The sequence below is a fragment of the Aythya marila genome (genome assembly GCF_965140915.1).
Source record: "Aythya marila genome assembly, chromosome: Z".
Lineage (NCBI taxonomy): Eukaryota > Metazoa > Chordata > Aves > Anseriformes > Anatidae > Aythya > Aythya marila.
Window position 1 is genome coordinate 87,183,199 of NC_139080.1, and position 15,309 is coordinate 87,198,507.

General features: G+C 47.7%; 1 protein-coding gene across 2 annotated transcripts in view; it reads right to left on the reverse strand.

Moving 5' to 3' along the window:
- The window catches only part of PAX5 (paired box 5), a 148,129-nt gene that overhangs the window by 118,422 nt on the left and 14,398 nt on the right, over nucleotides 1-15,309 (reverse strand). For both annotated transcript variants that reach the window (XM_082784265.1, XM_082784266.1), the window contains exons 4-5: nucleotides 11,803-11,867; nucleotides 10,362-10,490 (exon numbers count right to left, since the gene is read on the reverse strand). In XM_082784265.1, coding sequence (XP_082640391.1) covers nucleotides 10,362-10,490; nucleotides 11,803-11,867 — 194 coding nt within the window. The remainder of the gene's footprint in view (nucleotides 1-10,361; nucleotides 10,491-11,802; nucleotides 11,868-15,309) is intronic.

Consider the following 15,309-nt stretch of genomic DNA (forward strand, 5'->3'; position numbering starts at 1 on the left):
CCAGCTTTGGCAGAGGCAGGTTTCAGTCCCATATGATAATCCAGGTATTAATGCTACATTTTAAATAACCATAGAGAAATCAGCTAACATACCACGGGTATTTTGTTACACGTGGAAAAAAGCAGTTTAATGCTTTCCCAAGAACAGAAGACCTCACAGAGAGCTTGGGTGAGCCATGGACCCACACAGGTGGTTGCTCCCTCACAGAGTCAGAGCAGGACAAGAAACCCATTATTGTTTCCAGGGGCAGGCACAAAGAAATACACGATACTTAAATAGTTCTTCCTGCCACGGAGGTGCCAAATATTGTATTTAACACTTTGGCATTGGACCTTTCATGTGGGAACAGCCTCTGTATCCCTCAGAGCACCGTTTGCAAGAGGCCAGACCTCTGTCTTTTAGCACGAGGTGCACACTGTACAGCTTCCTGGCGCTCTCACTCCACACGTGGAGTTGAAATGCTTATTTAACGGGACGGAAATTCTCTGACAGGTCCTAGGGTAGGGGATCCATGCACAGAAAAAAATAAAAAAATAAAAAATAAAAATAAAAAAAAGGAATGGGAGGAGAAGGAGGAGCAAAAGACAAATGAGTAGACACGGGAAGAGCAGGAGGATGAGGAGCAGCAGCATTAGTCAGGGAGTGGCAGGCGGTGGAGATCACAATTTGCCGCATCTCACCGCCCAGTGGCTGTCTAGTCCGGGGCCAGTCCCGGAGGTCCTTTGGCACCCAGGCCGAGCCCGTCCATCTGTGGAAGTGCTGGACATCTCTATGGCCGTCAGACATGCCGGCGGTGCATGCATCAGGAGTGCAGACGTACAACCTCCGTGTGTGTGCACAGGTGCAGATATGCTCTGTAGCTGCACCCTCCGCAGTCCTTCCTCTTGGGATGCTACCACTTTCTTGATAAAATCAGAGCAACTCATCTCACTCCTAACATTTCTGTTTCTTTTTATGCCAACACTCATAATAAATATCCATCAAAAGTGACAAATCCTGCTTTTCCAGAAAACATTTTTTTTTCCTTTGGAAAATGCATTCCAGCAAAAGAATTCCAGCCAGCACCAGTACTGACAGTATCAGGACGATCTGACAAGACATCTACCCCTAAACTGGATTGTAGTTAAACCTATATGAAGAGGTTATTTCTTGAAAAGCATCTAACACTCGACAGCTCCTGATGAGAACAGCTGGAGCTACAGCAGGGCTGTAAGGAGTTGTGAAAGTCGGGGCTTTTCATTAACAGCATGGGGAAAATCCCAAGCCTGCTGGAGCTCGTGGCAAACCTGACGGGTTCACCCCAGCTCTGGAGGAACCCCCCTGAAATTAGGTGCCACATTAGGACAGAGGTGACAAACGTGTGGCATGCACATAAGACAGACAGTAACCTGCTCCTTGGGAAAAGGTAGCAGCACTTGCAGAGAGCTTTCCTGCACTGAGCTATGAACATGTAAAAGTGCCTATGGCCACGCACTGCCAACTGCCAGGGCAGAGCTAACACAACTCCCAAAACCCTGGGAAAACATGTGGTGACCATGCTCAATGCTCAGGGAGTCACAGAGATGCTTAGAAGTGCGTGGAAAGCAACAAAAGCAGACATTGCTCCCACTGTCTTACAAAGCCAAAGGGATTTTGTCCTATTGAAGGAGGACGTCAACCCACAGTTCTCATCAGAGCTGTGCAGAGGTTGGTCCCTTCATCCCCAGAAATAGCATCCTGTCTCAGCAACTGTTATGGAATGCATCATGTTCAAACATCAGAAAATAATAGAATAGGGTTGTAAATGGCTTTTGTTACATTTCCATGAATTTAGCCTTGTAGAATTGTTTCTGTGACCAGTTCTGGGCTCACTGGTACAAGAAAGACAGGGATCTCCTGGAAAGAGTCCAGGGGGGCCTGGAGCATTTTCCCTTTGAGGAAAGGCTGAGAGACCTGGGTCTGTTCAGCCTGGAGAAGAGGAGACTGAGAGGGGATCTTATTAATGTTTACAAATACCTTAAGTGTGGGAGACAAAGGGATTTGGCCAACCTCTTTTCAGTGGCTTGTGGGGATAGGACAAGGGACAATGGCCACAAAATGGATCACAGAAAGTTCCGCACCAACATGTGAAAGAACTTCTTCATGGTGAGGGTGATGGAGCACTGGAACAGGCTGCCCAGAGAGGTTATGGAGACTCCTTCTCTGGAGATACTCAACAGCCATCTGGACGCCTACCTGGGCAACCTGCTCTAGGGAACCTGCTTTGGCAGGGGGATTGGACCCAATGATCTCTTGACGTCCCTTCCAATGCCTATAATTCTGTGATTCTTAGATTCTGTTTCAGAAGTCCAAACATTTTAATACAGCCATAGCTGAGATTCTGAACTGGCTCCAAATTTGTTCCTTTTTTTTTTTTTTCTTTTCCCCTAAAATTCCATGAATTGACTAGCTCAGCTTTGCTAGTTAATGTCCAAATGTCCAGGTCAACTGGCATAGTACCAATAACCACACAGACCAGGGTGATGCTTTCAGAAACACCCAAGGGTTTTCGAGTGCTACAAGCAAAAGAGGTGCTTGTAGCACTCAAAAAAAAAGTGCTTCTCCAGACACCCACCACAGGTGACACCATCTCTGCTGGTGCCAAACTACCATCATCTGTGGCCAACACCATCAGCACTGGCCAGAGTGGCCAGAGGTTGCTGCCACTTCGGCACATACAAAATGCCCTGTGAGAGGTCCACAAAACATAAATGTGAAGACTAGACTTAAACAAAAGCCCTGGCCTAAGCCCCAGTCTTGTGAAAAATTATGCTTGAGGAATCGGGAAAAAAGGATTGTATTTCCCCTTTCTTCCAAGGACCACAAAAATTAAGAGGTGAGCTGTTTTACTGAATGAAGAGTGACTGCCATGAGAAGCACAAGCCACCAGTTTTCACCTCCAGCTGTGGAGGAGGCTGCCCAGGAACCAACCCTAACACCAGCAGAAAGTGTCTTTGTGGCTGGACCCTCTGACATGCTCGAGGTGCCCTGTGCAGCTCTACAGCAGCTGCACACCCAGCTCAAGTAGCTGGCTAAGCCAAGGCAAAGGCTCCATTGCATCTGCAGAGCTGCTCATGGCAGGCAGGGGTCTCCTGCAGACCTGCTGGCACTGGGGAGAGCACTCATCCTTCCTGGCCAGCATGCACCAGCACCACTCCTCTGGTGGCGAGGGATTTAGGAGGAAGAGTGGCGTGACTGCATGTCTATCGCAGAGATTTTCTTCCAGCAGTTCAGTTCACTCACTCTCAATGACATTAAAAATAAAAAAAGACAAAACAAACCACATACATTCCATTGAGCTATAGATTGCATTGGATACAGCACAGATGAAGCCATCACTGCAGCGTAACCAGTAAAAATAAGAACAAACTATATTTAAAAGGACTGTTTCAGTGTATACGTGGTGAGGGAAAATAATTTCTTTAGCAGGCCAACAACCTGACAGGCACCACACTTTGCAACACTGGGAAAGGATCCCTGAATGCAGAAGGACAATCTGAATCAGCAGCAGAAATTTAAATCAGTACTTGCTGACCTGGCAAAACCCGATTCCCTTGAAAGACTTCATCTCATTATAGTCACTAGAATTATCCCCAAGAGTAAACACAACTCAAGTGAGTAAGCATAGCTGAAGTGGTCCTAGAAATGATTTAAGTAAACTCCAGCACATCTCTGGGAGGGAGTTTCTTTCTCTTTAACCTCTTCATGGACTTGAATAAGTTCACCTGTATCAACTGACTGCCTGGATTTGAAGAGTTTGATTTCTGATATTTTATGTACCTTTCTACCACTTCGTTCTGGATGTTACTAACTCCACAGATGGGTCTGTGTGTGTATGTTCCAGACAGACATCGCAGGGGCAGTAAAATGCAGCTAACACATACTATTATGAGTCCCACTCACCAAGTACATGGCAGTCCCTCCACATCCCTCTTCCCCACCCTGCAACTGACTTTCTGCCAGGCCTTGCAGTTCAGCACTTTGCTATCAAAAAGTTCAAGTTTATATTGGCAGGTGATTTTTTTCTCTCCATAACCTCCTCCTTCTTTTCCCCTCACAGTGTTTCTGGAATTGACTGCTCCCCTTGTGGGTTTTGATCCTCAAAAGCTTCAGTCCTTTGCAAACCACTTGCAGTGCAGAACTCCCCAGTGGACAGATAAGAGAACAATATCAATACTGTGAGGCTCCAGTGTGAGAGGAGTTAAGCGATTTCTGTCAACACAAGACCCAGCCAGCAATCAGTTCCTACACTGAGCATTCCCGATGGCTGCAATGTGCATGGTTCTCCTGCCCACAGCCTGGCACGTGATTGCAGGCAGGTCCATAAGCTCCTTCACCACTTGCTCCCAGCACCAGGCAAACTCTGGCAGCGGCAGGACACGTTGTCCAGTGAATCCTCCCTGACAGGGCTGCTCACACCGGCCAGGCTGAAGTGCCGAGGACTGTTCATGAAACTCCTAGGGATAAGTCTGGAGTGGGAGAGCATCCTGACACCCAACCCAAGAGAGGAAAGGGCAATTCATGCTGGAGTGTTTCACCAGAGGTGTCCCAGGACCAGCAGTACCTGACACTGGCTGCCAGGAAGAGGGGCCCACATGTGGCCAGACGAATCCTGCATTTAAGCCCCCAAAGAGAGAGAAATAAAGATCCTCAGTTGCCAGGGTAACTACAGTGAGATTTACATTGCGTTTATCAAGACTTGGGAAGCTGTGGCCTGAGGGGAAGCCTACATGCTCTTTATTAGCTCCCATGGCTGGTGAGGTTCCCCATCTTAACCACACCTCCCCACCCTTGCCCTGGTGTGCTCCAGCCTCCACAGCCCAGGTCCTGGCCACCACACAGCCCCGCTCCTTGGCGCACACCAGCTCCCATGCCACATGTCCTCTTCCACTGACCCTCAGTTCAGCCCTTCTCTCCCGGGGCCCAAAGTGTCCCCCCTTGCAGCTTACCAGGCACCCCTGCACCCACCTGCATTCTCTCTCCTGCAGCCAGCTCCCTTCAATGGCCTTTCCCAGCTTTCCCAGCAATCTCATAGAGTAGATGCCCTGGAAGTTGCACTGGCCTTTAGCCACAAGAGGAAGTCCCTGGCAGTGCATACTCTACACTGGGTTCCCTTTCAAGGCTGCTTACCTTCTGCCATGCAGCCACTGAGACATTTATGCCCACACCCTTCAAGTCTTTAACTCACTGTGTGTGTGGCTTGCTGTTCCTGCTGGGAAAGGATAGCTCCTGAGCATGGAGAAAAGACACAAATACAGAAATGCTGTCCGTATTATTAATCCTCATTCAGCCTTAGTCATGTTTGCTTTGCTTTTCTTGGTGCTTCTCTGGCAATGCTCTCCCTGGACATGTCACAGCTCGTGTTCGTATTTGTCAGTGCAAAGAAATTCAACTGCCATTTCCAAATGCAGGTGTCTCCCACAGCCATACAGGATGGGCACTACAGAAAATGTGCCCTGCACAAAGTGGTACTGCTTGGATGCCTACAACTGTGCCTAGCCTGGGGCATCCCTGTGTGAAAATCTGGTGATCATAACATTGGATGTTTTCACGTGGCATTGGACTGTGTGCACGTGCACATATTTCTATTTATTCTCATTACCATCTCTGCCCCTCTTGGAAGGCTTATCCTCCCAGACAGACGGCTGTGACCCAACTGCCTTTAAGTCTACACTGCCTGAGTCTACATTTAAAGGAAATGCATTTTTCAAAGAGTTCAGCTTAGAAAACAAAGTACAAACACCACACCAGATGCTGACAGCAACGTAGGGTTATGTTTGGTGAGAATGGAAACAAAACAACCCGTACGAGTGAAGGTCTCCTGCTATGCTAGTTTCAATTCCCCAAATGCCTCCACTGCTGAGAAGACTCCATACCAGTGAATTTGAAATATGGTCTGTGCAGCTGTTGTGTGCAGGTATTTAAATCTGCCAAATTTCTCCTGCAGCAAGAGGATGTGGGTGGGTAACAGACACATACATCCTGCACCGGACTCTTGCTAAATTCTGTAGCCCTTCTTCTGACTGCATTTCCCAGAGAGGGGCCAGGCCAGGCCAACAATTTGCAGTAAGCCATTCAATGCTGCATGTAGCTTTTTGCTCTCACCAGCTGCGTCTGCACAAGGAAAGAGAACAGACTGACTGGTCTAGCACTGCCTGTGTCCCTGTAACAAAACTCCCTCTGTAACATCATGGCTGCATCTAGGCTGAGCAGCAGGAGCAAGGCCCAAGCTGTGCTAATCGCTGCATTAGCAGACACTGGCCAAGAGGGTGCCATTTCACAAACGACAAAATCATGCCACAACAATAGATGGCAGGATGTAGCCAGCAATACAAGGCAATACTTAGCAGGGTGGGCCTGCTTCTGGTCCCCAGGCCACACAGACAGAAACTCTCCTTGCTGTCTGTACCTGATCTGCAAATAGCAGCTGACAATGCCACAGGCAAGGACCTGTGTACAGACAGGAACCATGCTCAGAGTGAGCAACTCAAGCCCCTTGTGGACTGGAAAGCAGAGGGCTGTGCCAGAGGCACAATGGTGCTCCACCACAAATCTTGTTCTTGGTGCACCCAGAATCACCATCCCACACGCTCCACTTGAGGTGACCCAGCTTATAAAGGGGCACCACACACAGCCTGCTGCTTACAGCACACAGCTCTCATAGAAGCAGGAGGGTCAGGCTTTGCCTTGGCTTTGGAAGAGAGACACTGCAGTGAAAGCATCAGATCACAAGGACATCTCAGGTGAGAGCCACATCCCCTGTCTGGTCTGGCATGTGCATTTGCATCATGATCCCTCTCAGCATGAACCTGCTGGGAAAGTCTCTCTGTTGGGCTTTTTCTCTCCTGTACCTGCAGAGCTCTGCAGTGAGCAGAATGGAAACCAGCGTTACTTACAGGAGACAGCAGAGAAAGGCAGGAGGAGTGAGCTGTGCCTTCCTTTGGTTTGGCTCCCAGCGGGAGCTTGGGTGTTTTTTTGGTTCTTCAGAGGGAAGGGACATCCCAGCTGGGTCTCTTCTTGCCCTGCTCTTCCTGCTCCATCCTTTCCCTGGATCCTCGGATCCTCCTTCAGAGCACTCACAGCCAAGCAAAGTCCCACATTCTACACACCATGCCTGGCTTGGCCTACTCTGTACCTACCTGGGGACACAGTTCCAAAGATCACACTTCCTGACGCTTTGATTTTCAGAAAGGGGATGCTCAGCATTTCTCAAAAAAACAGACTCTGTGGAGTGTCCCATTAGAGGACAATCACTGGCCACCTGACCAGCTTCGAGAAGTACAATAAAATAAGTTCCTTCACTACTGGCATCTGTAATCACTTGATGGAGCATACAGCTCAGTCTGACACAGGGTCTCACTACCTGCCTTTGTGCCCATCCTTGGCTTCGCTAAAACAAATCCTGCTCATTAGAAGGTGGGTCAATCAGATCATTCTGCACATTTCTGCCACCCACCTGCTCTTTTACAGCCTTTTTCTAAGCTGCGGGGCCAGATGAATGTGAAGCCACAAAAGTCAGAGGAGAGAATCTGAAAGCAAAATAGCAAGACTGCTTCCCAGCAGCATCTGCTGCTCAGAGCTGAGGAGATTGACGGTAACTCTCTGCCTAGCTACAGAACAGCCTGCTTCTTGTGTCAGTCTCCAGTAGTATGTCCTTTAACCACAAGTGAAAGCAACCGATCCCCCACGAAGGCACATCTGCTCCAAGTCCATATTACAGCAGGGAAAAAAATGACACCTTCAGCTATATAAACCAATAAAGACTGTCGGATTTGGTTTGCCCCTGTTGCTACCCAGCAAGCTCCCTACTGGGATAAAGACTGGTGACATTCGCTAAAAAAATGTCAAGAGTGAGGAGAACAAAACTGGATAATGAATCACACCAAGTACTCAATGCAGCTGGAAGAACTGAGGGGTGACTGCACCCTACTTCATTCCCCAGCCAAGGGAAGCCAGGATCACCAGACAAATGCTACACACTGTGGCTCTATTTATATGTGAACAAATATACAAAGTTATAGCAGCAGGCATGCATCTTGCAACAGCTACCGAAAAAAGAAGCGATATGTTAAAGAGGTGATATAACAGGATTGCTATGGAGGTAGTCTCCCTCCAGCTCTCAGAGGTCTGTAAATGGTAAAGTTAACTCTGCCCCCTTGTGCATCTGCATCATGATACAGTCTGCAATTAAAAGATGACATGCTTCTCCACGTTACAGGCTAGCATTTGATTCACCTTTTTGTCATCTGCAGTGCAGAGATCTGGGACTCCTTTGTGAACACCTCAAATCTAGCTGTGCAGGGATAACTTTTGCTGAGCAGGATGAGGAGGGGTTATAGACTCTCCCTGGGATCCCCTTCAAATGGACAAAGATGTTAAAATATCAGGTTATGTACAAAGTCTGTCCTTCACACACCTCTCCAAATCTGCAGCTGCAAGCTGTTAGAAAAGCAATTTAAATGGTCTACTGAAGACAGCATTGCTGTCCAACTTACAAGCTCAAAAATCATGACTCATACTGCCAAAACAACGGGGTTGTTTTATAAATCATGTGATCTTCTAATAGTCAATTGGCAAAGGCTGGGGAATTTCTCAGCTATGCCTCTGATCTTCCCAAGGAAGCATTTAAATCTTTAATCTACAATTGTGAGTTCTTCCTTCTTGCTTAAATAAGTGAATCTGTAATCACACACATCCAAGAACTGGAGCTTCAGGACAATGCCATGAAAGAGTCACATAACTTGCAACACAAACTGCCTCTTTCCTGCTCATTAAAAAAAAAAAAAAAAAAAAAAAAAAAATCTACTTCACCTGCTTTAATATATATACTTATCTGTGCACTTATGGCTTTGATTTGGGAAGAAACAAGAAAAAAAAAAAGGCATATTCAGCAACTACCTGAACTTTCAGTTTTATACTCACAGCCGCTTCCCATGTGACTGAAATCAACCCCACAAAGCTCTCAGCAGTCTTTCCGCAGTTTTAGTAAACTGAACATTACTCTATAATCCAACAGGATATCTGCAGACACCTACCTTCTGCTTGTGCAACAGAGACTCCATGCTCCTTGCCTGTTTTTAGCCTGTTTCTCTAGAAGTTAGGCTTATCGCACCAGAGTTTCTGTGCATCTGCCCACCTCTACCTCTGTCCACATGTAGCACTGGGTGTCCCAGGGGATGAGGAGATGGAGAAGGAGGCACAAGACCCACATTTGATCCTCACTCACTGACCTCATGGCCAGGGCTGGCTGCAGAGCAGTGCCTGGACCCACGCTGGTACCCCTGGGTGTTGGGAGGTAGGTCACATTTCCAACGTGTTCCTCCAAAGCCAAGCAGTGAGCTCCAGGCCACAGTGAAAACCATTACTTTCTCCTCTGCTTGGCAATCTTTGTTGAACAAACCTCTTTTCTCCTCTTTTACTACTTCCTGTGGCCGCTCCTCTATCCAAGGTAGATGGGACCTCTGCCTGCACGTGGCCAAGAGGACCCCCTCCCCACAGACATGTGGAGCACATTACCACAGGAGCTCAAAGGCAAGAAATGGGAATCTGATGTTCTGGAGGGCAGGGTGGCAGCACATTAGAAAAAAAGAGCACCCATGGGCCTCCCACCCACTGGTAGGAGCCAGTGACATCTTACCTGAGTGCCTTCCCACACGCTTGACCGCAGCATTGCCACTAAGCCCCTGCTGTGCCCTCTGCTCCCATGCACATCAAATGATGTGGTCTTGACCCCAGCTCTTACTAGTGAAGGACAACTATAAACCCTGATTTGAGGACTGCAGGCAATGTTCAATTCAAGCCACAGTCACTTGTTTCCTCTGCTATCTGGGCTGACAACAGCCCCTGATAAATGCAGCATCACAGACTGCTCTACTGTTAATTTTCTGTATCTTTGTGGATGGCGACACCTCCCTGGCATTTTTTTTACTTCAGGTGGCCACAGAATCAATACAAGGATTCTTCCCCTTTTCACTGATGGCAGAGAGATGTTCCTCAGCCGGGAAGAGAAGGCAACCAAAGCCTGACACATTGAAACTGCTTTCTAAGACGTCAGGACCCTGTTCCTAGAAAAAACACTGCCTTCGTATACAGCAAAGGACCACAGGGTCATGCAGAAGGCCCCCAAGCTGGGCTGCAACCTCAGGAAAGGCCCTGCAGCATTCAGACAGGACTCCCCAAAGCCGAGGGCCGGCGAAGGGCACCTGCATCTCCCTCCCACCCACCTTAGCCCCAGCAGCCCCACAGACCACATCGCCCCCGGCCGGGAGCCCCACTGCCACCAAGGCCAGCTGCCCACCAGCATGCATGGTCCCAGCACCCCCAGAGAAAGCCGCTGCCATTACCTTCATCTCGTTTGCGCTTGTTGCTCTCGGTGCCGGGGGAGGCAATCCCCAGAATCCCGCTGATGGAGTAGGATGAGCCGGCAGAGTCTGTACTCACAGAGGACACCTGGGTGACGGACCCTGTGGAGGCTGCAAGGCAAGGCAAGGCCAGGCAGTCAGCGGCAGCACAGCACAGGCACCAGCCTGGCAGAAAGCCCCCTGCCGCCGTGGCATGACAGCTGCAGGCCAGGAAGGCAGCAAACGCCACCCTGCAACACGTCAGCTCACAGCCCCAGCCAGGTGGAAGGCTCTGAGGACACAGCAGCATGGGGAGAAGAGACTCTAGAAATGGGACGGGGTGGAACATGGCAGCTCACAGGCTGGCCCTGCACTGGCACATCCCTACATCCCTGAGGGCTCCGCACTGCCCCAAAGCACAGGCTGCTCTGCACAGAGCAGACACCTTAAATCCCAGCTGCCTCTACCAACCCTTAGCCCCAAGAAGCAAGACGGCTCATCTCTGCTCTTGTTTTTCTCAGTGAGAGGCAGCCCCTAAGCTACCAGAGCAATCTGATGGCTGCTTTCTCTCCACAGAGATTATTTTGGCATTTTCAAGAAAGACAGATCCAGGATGCTGGATTGGAGCACAATCTGTGGGATAAGCTCAGCATTTAACACAGCTCTTTGTGAGATACTGTGCCTCTCACAGCACCAGCCTACCTTTGCCAAAAAAAAGGTCAGTGAGCGCTTAGCCTATTTCACAGGTGAAAGTCTGAACACACAGAAGAACTGAGACGCACACACACCTGTCTGCCTCCCTCCTGCATAAGAAGCATGATCTTATCTTTGCCACAGCGGCTTTTGCCGCAGAGGCTGCCTCATCAGTCAGGACACCCTTTCCAGAGACCACCTCCAGCAGCCTTGCATAAGTCCAGGCTGAATATTGCTGGTCTGCATCTAAATTAAAGTTTAGGAAAGTTTTGCTACTTCTTCACTCAAGACTGCAAGTGCACAAAGAATTATGGAAGGGATGGTTGATAGATGAAAAAAAAAAAAGAAAAAACACATTCAAAACTACTTACTGACTAATGATGCAGAAAATGTTATGAATAAGTATCCCTTTCTTGATTTATTACTTTAATTATCTGACATTCTATAGACCCCCATTAGTGGTTTTTTTTTGGTTTAGATTTCAATTTTCTGTCTCATGGTGAAAGCTATTTATCATAATAATCAGTAAAAGTCAAAACCTTTTAACAGTATTTATAAAATTCATTTACTATGTTCAGTCCTTGGAGAATGACAAAGAAGGTGCATTAGCACGTGTGCTGAAGTGTTTTATGCAGAATTATCTGTCCATAAGAATGATTAAAAGTTCTTTAGAATATTTGTAATCCATTATGCTATTTTTTTAATATATAAAAAAAAAAATAAAATAAAAAAAAAAGCAAGCTTTTCTTACCTATGCTGTGACTGGAGGCTGGGACTTGCTGATTGGGTGGCTGCTGCACCTTTGTTCGTATGATCCTGTAAGCAGTTGAAAAGAAATGGCTACTTAGCATTAAGCATACAATTACAGGGGACACACCATACTCTACTTTTTCACTTTGGGATATCTACATCAATACAAAAATTTCTTCCTGTGTATTGCAGGCAGACCCTGGACTACATTTTTGCCACCAGACCAAGTCATTAGGGACATTAGGTACATGACCAACTCCTACACACTCCTTGAGATCCAGCAGAGAGTGGTGCTTCAGTCCCATTGAAGACATAGTCCTTAATGCCCAGGAAGGACACGTCGGTAGCTATTTGGCCACCGGCTAGGCCCAACACCACATCTTCGGGGAACCAGACACTACCAAGTTCAAGTGCTCCACTAGACTGCTATCTGCAGCCATGGGTGCTTGAACACATTTGTAAATCTGTCACTAACCCACCCCGGGAATAGTACTCGCACATCTAGAGAACCTGGATACCTCTGAAAGGATTCTGCTTATCCAAATTAATACTAAAACAAAAATGTGGTGGATTAAATGCTAATCTTAAAAGCTGAATTACTACATTGTCTTTGCTGGGGACAGCCTCTGCTCTGAGTTATAATGATGTAAATCAGGAAACATTCAAATGAGCAGAGACGACAAAAGGCATGCGTTGTGTTACAGGACAAAGGGCAGCTGTTAAGAAGAGCTGAGGAAGTGCTCTATCAAACGCTCACCTGCCGATGCACTGTTAAAAAAGAAAAGAAGGGGTCTGAAACGCCTCCAGGGATTACACAATTCTGCCAAAGGCTGCAGTGGAATCAAAACGGGCTTGAGCGAGGCACACTCCTTAGTCAAATCACATGTCTCTGTTTTATGCACTGTTTACGCAGTTGTAATGCTGTGGTAAGCATTTATCCTGTGTTTACCTAGCAAACTCTTTTCCCATTTCTGCCTGCCTTGAATTTGGAAGAGGGGAGAGGAGGGGATGGGAGGGGTGAGACAGATGTGGCATGGGGATGCGTCATGAGAACACAAAACTGTTACTTGCTGGAAAGTTAGCCCGTGAACCTGTACTGGTGACGCCCAGCCCCCTCCTCAGCACAGGACTCGCTGCCTGCCCCTTCCCTTCCTGCAATGGGGCTAGGTGTGAAAACAAGTCTACATTCAGCTGTCAGCACCAAGGTGAAGCCGTTGGCTGTTAGACGTCTTCAAACTCCTTGGTGATGGGGTCCCTTGCTTCTTCTGCCTCCACACAGGGCCAAAGCAGCTGGCTGCACACAGGAGCTGCAGGGAGCTGTGCAGGCAGATTGGTGGGGGAGAGCACACAGCCAAAGAAGACAAAGGACCCCGCACGAGCAAGACTGAAAATAGCACCCTGTACAAGGCTTCCTTCCTGTCATGCCAAAGGAAGGGTGTCTGGGGCCTTCTGACACAGAAATATCTTCATCTCTGGAGGGACAGGGGACTGGAGCACACTGAAGCAGCTGGGCAGCTTATCTGAGCAAAGCTAATCTCAATGATTAATTATGCCTTAGTTGCACAGAGTTGCTCCTGCTGCGGAAGAGTGGCCTATTATTAATATTAATTAATGTTACTAATTAATAATAGTAGTTGTTATTCATTTATATAAGGGGGCAGCAACTCAAATTCATCTGCTGAAATGCACCCTCCGTAGCAAGGACATGATATGTGTAGACCACCACAGAGGCTTTACAGGGCAGCGCCCCAGCCCCTCAGCTCTCAGCAACAGCAACAGCAGCTCTCCATGACACAGCCCTGGAGAATCACTCCTCTCCACACTGCAGGCTGCCACTGCAGGAAGTCTTATGGCTCAGTTCACCTTGCTTCTTCCAAGGCAGTAACCGTCCTTCTGTTTTCTGGTGGGAGCTGACATCAGTGGCTAAAAGGCAACATCCCACTTGCACCTCAGGGCTGAATAAGGGCATTACACCTTCATACTAGAAGTTTGCACCCTTGCTGCATGATAGCCCTATCTGCAAAGTCTTGAAACGTGGAAGGACAAGTCCAAAGACTGCACCACAGAACTGTGAGGATTTAGCATTAAAGCCAAGTATTTTGATGTAGCTTCCAGGCTCTTGGCATAACAGTTTGTTTTGGGGATGTGCTCCTAGGCTGGCAAAAACAGTTCTCCAGGTAAACAAGCTGACTCAAAAAGATCATGTGGATTTCAAAAGGGGTTTCACACCCTTCAGAAAAGGGAAAGATCTTAGCCACAGTTGCATGCAGATGAGAAAGAATGAGATTTCCAGCCAAATAACTTGGCTGTAGATCATGAAACAGAGATTCTGATGAGAAGTCAGTGAGTGCACAGACATTATCAAGGATAAAGCAGGAGGTAGAATAAGGAAAGTGGATCAAAACACACTGGAACCTACTTAGTGTCTGCATTCTAGAGCTACGAGTGCATTTTTGGCAGTCTTTTGGAGAATGCTTAAAGCCCTACGACATAAACACAGGACTGCTCATAGCAGCATTAATGCTTCTGACTTGACAGGTGCTGAGTTGACTTTTACGCAAGCAAAGTCTGCCCTTAGTTAGCTGAGAACAGACAGAACAGGATTTTCCTTCAATTTTCATGGTGTCCATATCATTCCTCAAATCCTTTTTTTTAAATTGAAAATGCGATGTCCATAGCATTACCAAGTGCTGTTTCAGAGTCTAAACTAGGCAGGAACTTCCAGGCAGTAGCAAAGGCTGTGAGTGAACTCACCTGTTTTTGCACTTAACCATGCAGATGGATGACTCAACTCTTAGTTCAGCAAGACAGAGCCACCACTCTGCACTGACACTGGGGAAGTCACTCCTGCTACTCAAGTGGCAACTCCATGAATGCAAATCAGGTTGGGATAGCCAATAAAAGAAGAGTGCATCAATTTATTTCACGTCCATGGACACAGATGGGACTTTATAGCTAGCTGCACTCAAAGAATTCGCATGAAATTGCACAAGAGAGAACCATCTCACCAGAGCAGTGAGACCAAAGCCCGGTACAGAAAATACTCCAGAGAGAAAATGAAAAGACTTGGCTTGCCAGGGGCTGTTGGTGTGCTTGAGGGTGCCTGCATGCTCTGCCTTCCAGGTATTAATACCCTATTATCACTCTGGAGGGCTGGAGATACAGCTAAGTACTTGAGAGGGTTTTCCCTGGTTTATTAATGCTAACAATTTCCCTGGTTTATTCATGCTAACAGTACCAGACCGTGGCCAGCAGAGTTCCAGGTCAACTGCAGCAGTACTGAGCAGGACATGAAGACCTTGAGACCTGCGCTATGGATCATCTCCTGAGGTACCTAGGTGCCTGTCTTTTTCCAGATCAACACCACCACGCAACTCAGTTGCAGTCTCAGCTTTCCCCAAGAGGAAGTACCAGCACAGTGGAGGCATCATTTGGGTCAAATCAACACAGATCTCTACCAGCAAGAACTGCAAGGCATGGACTAGGGAATGGGAAAAGACAGAAAAGA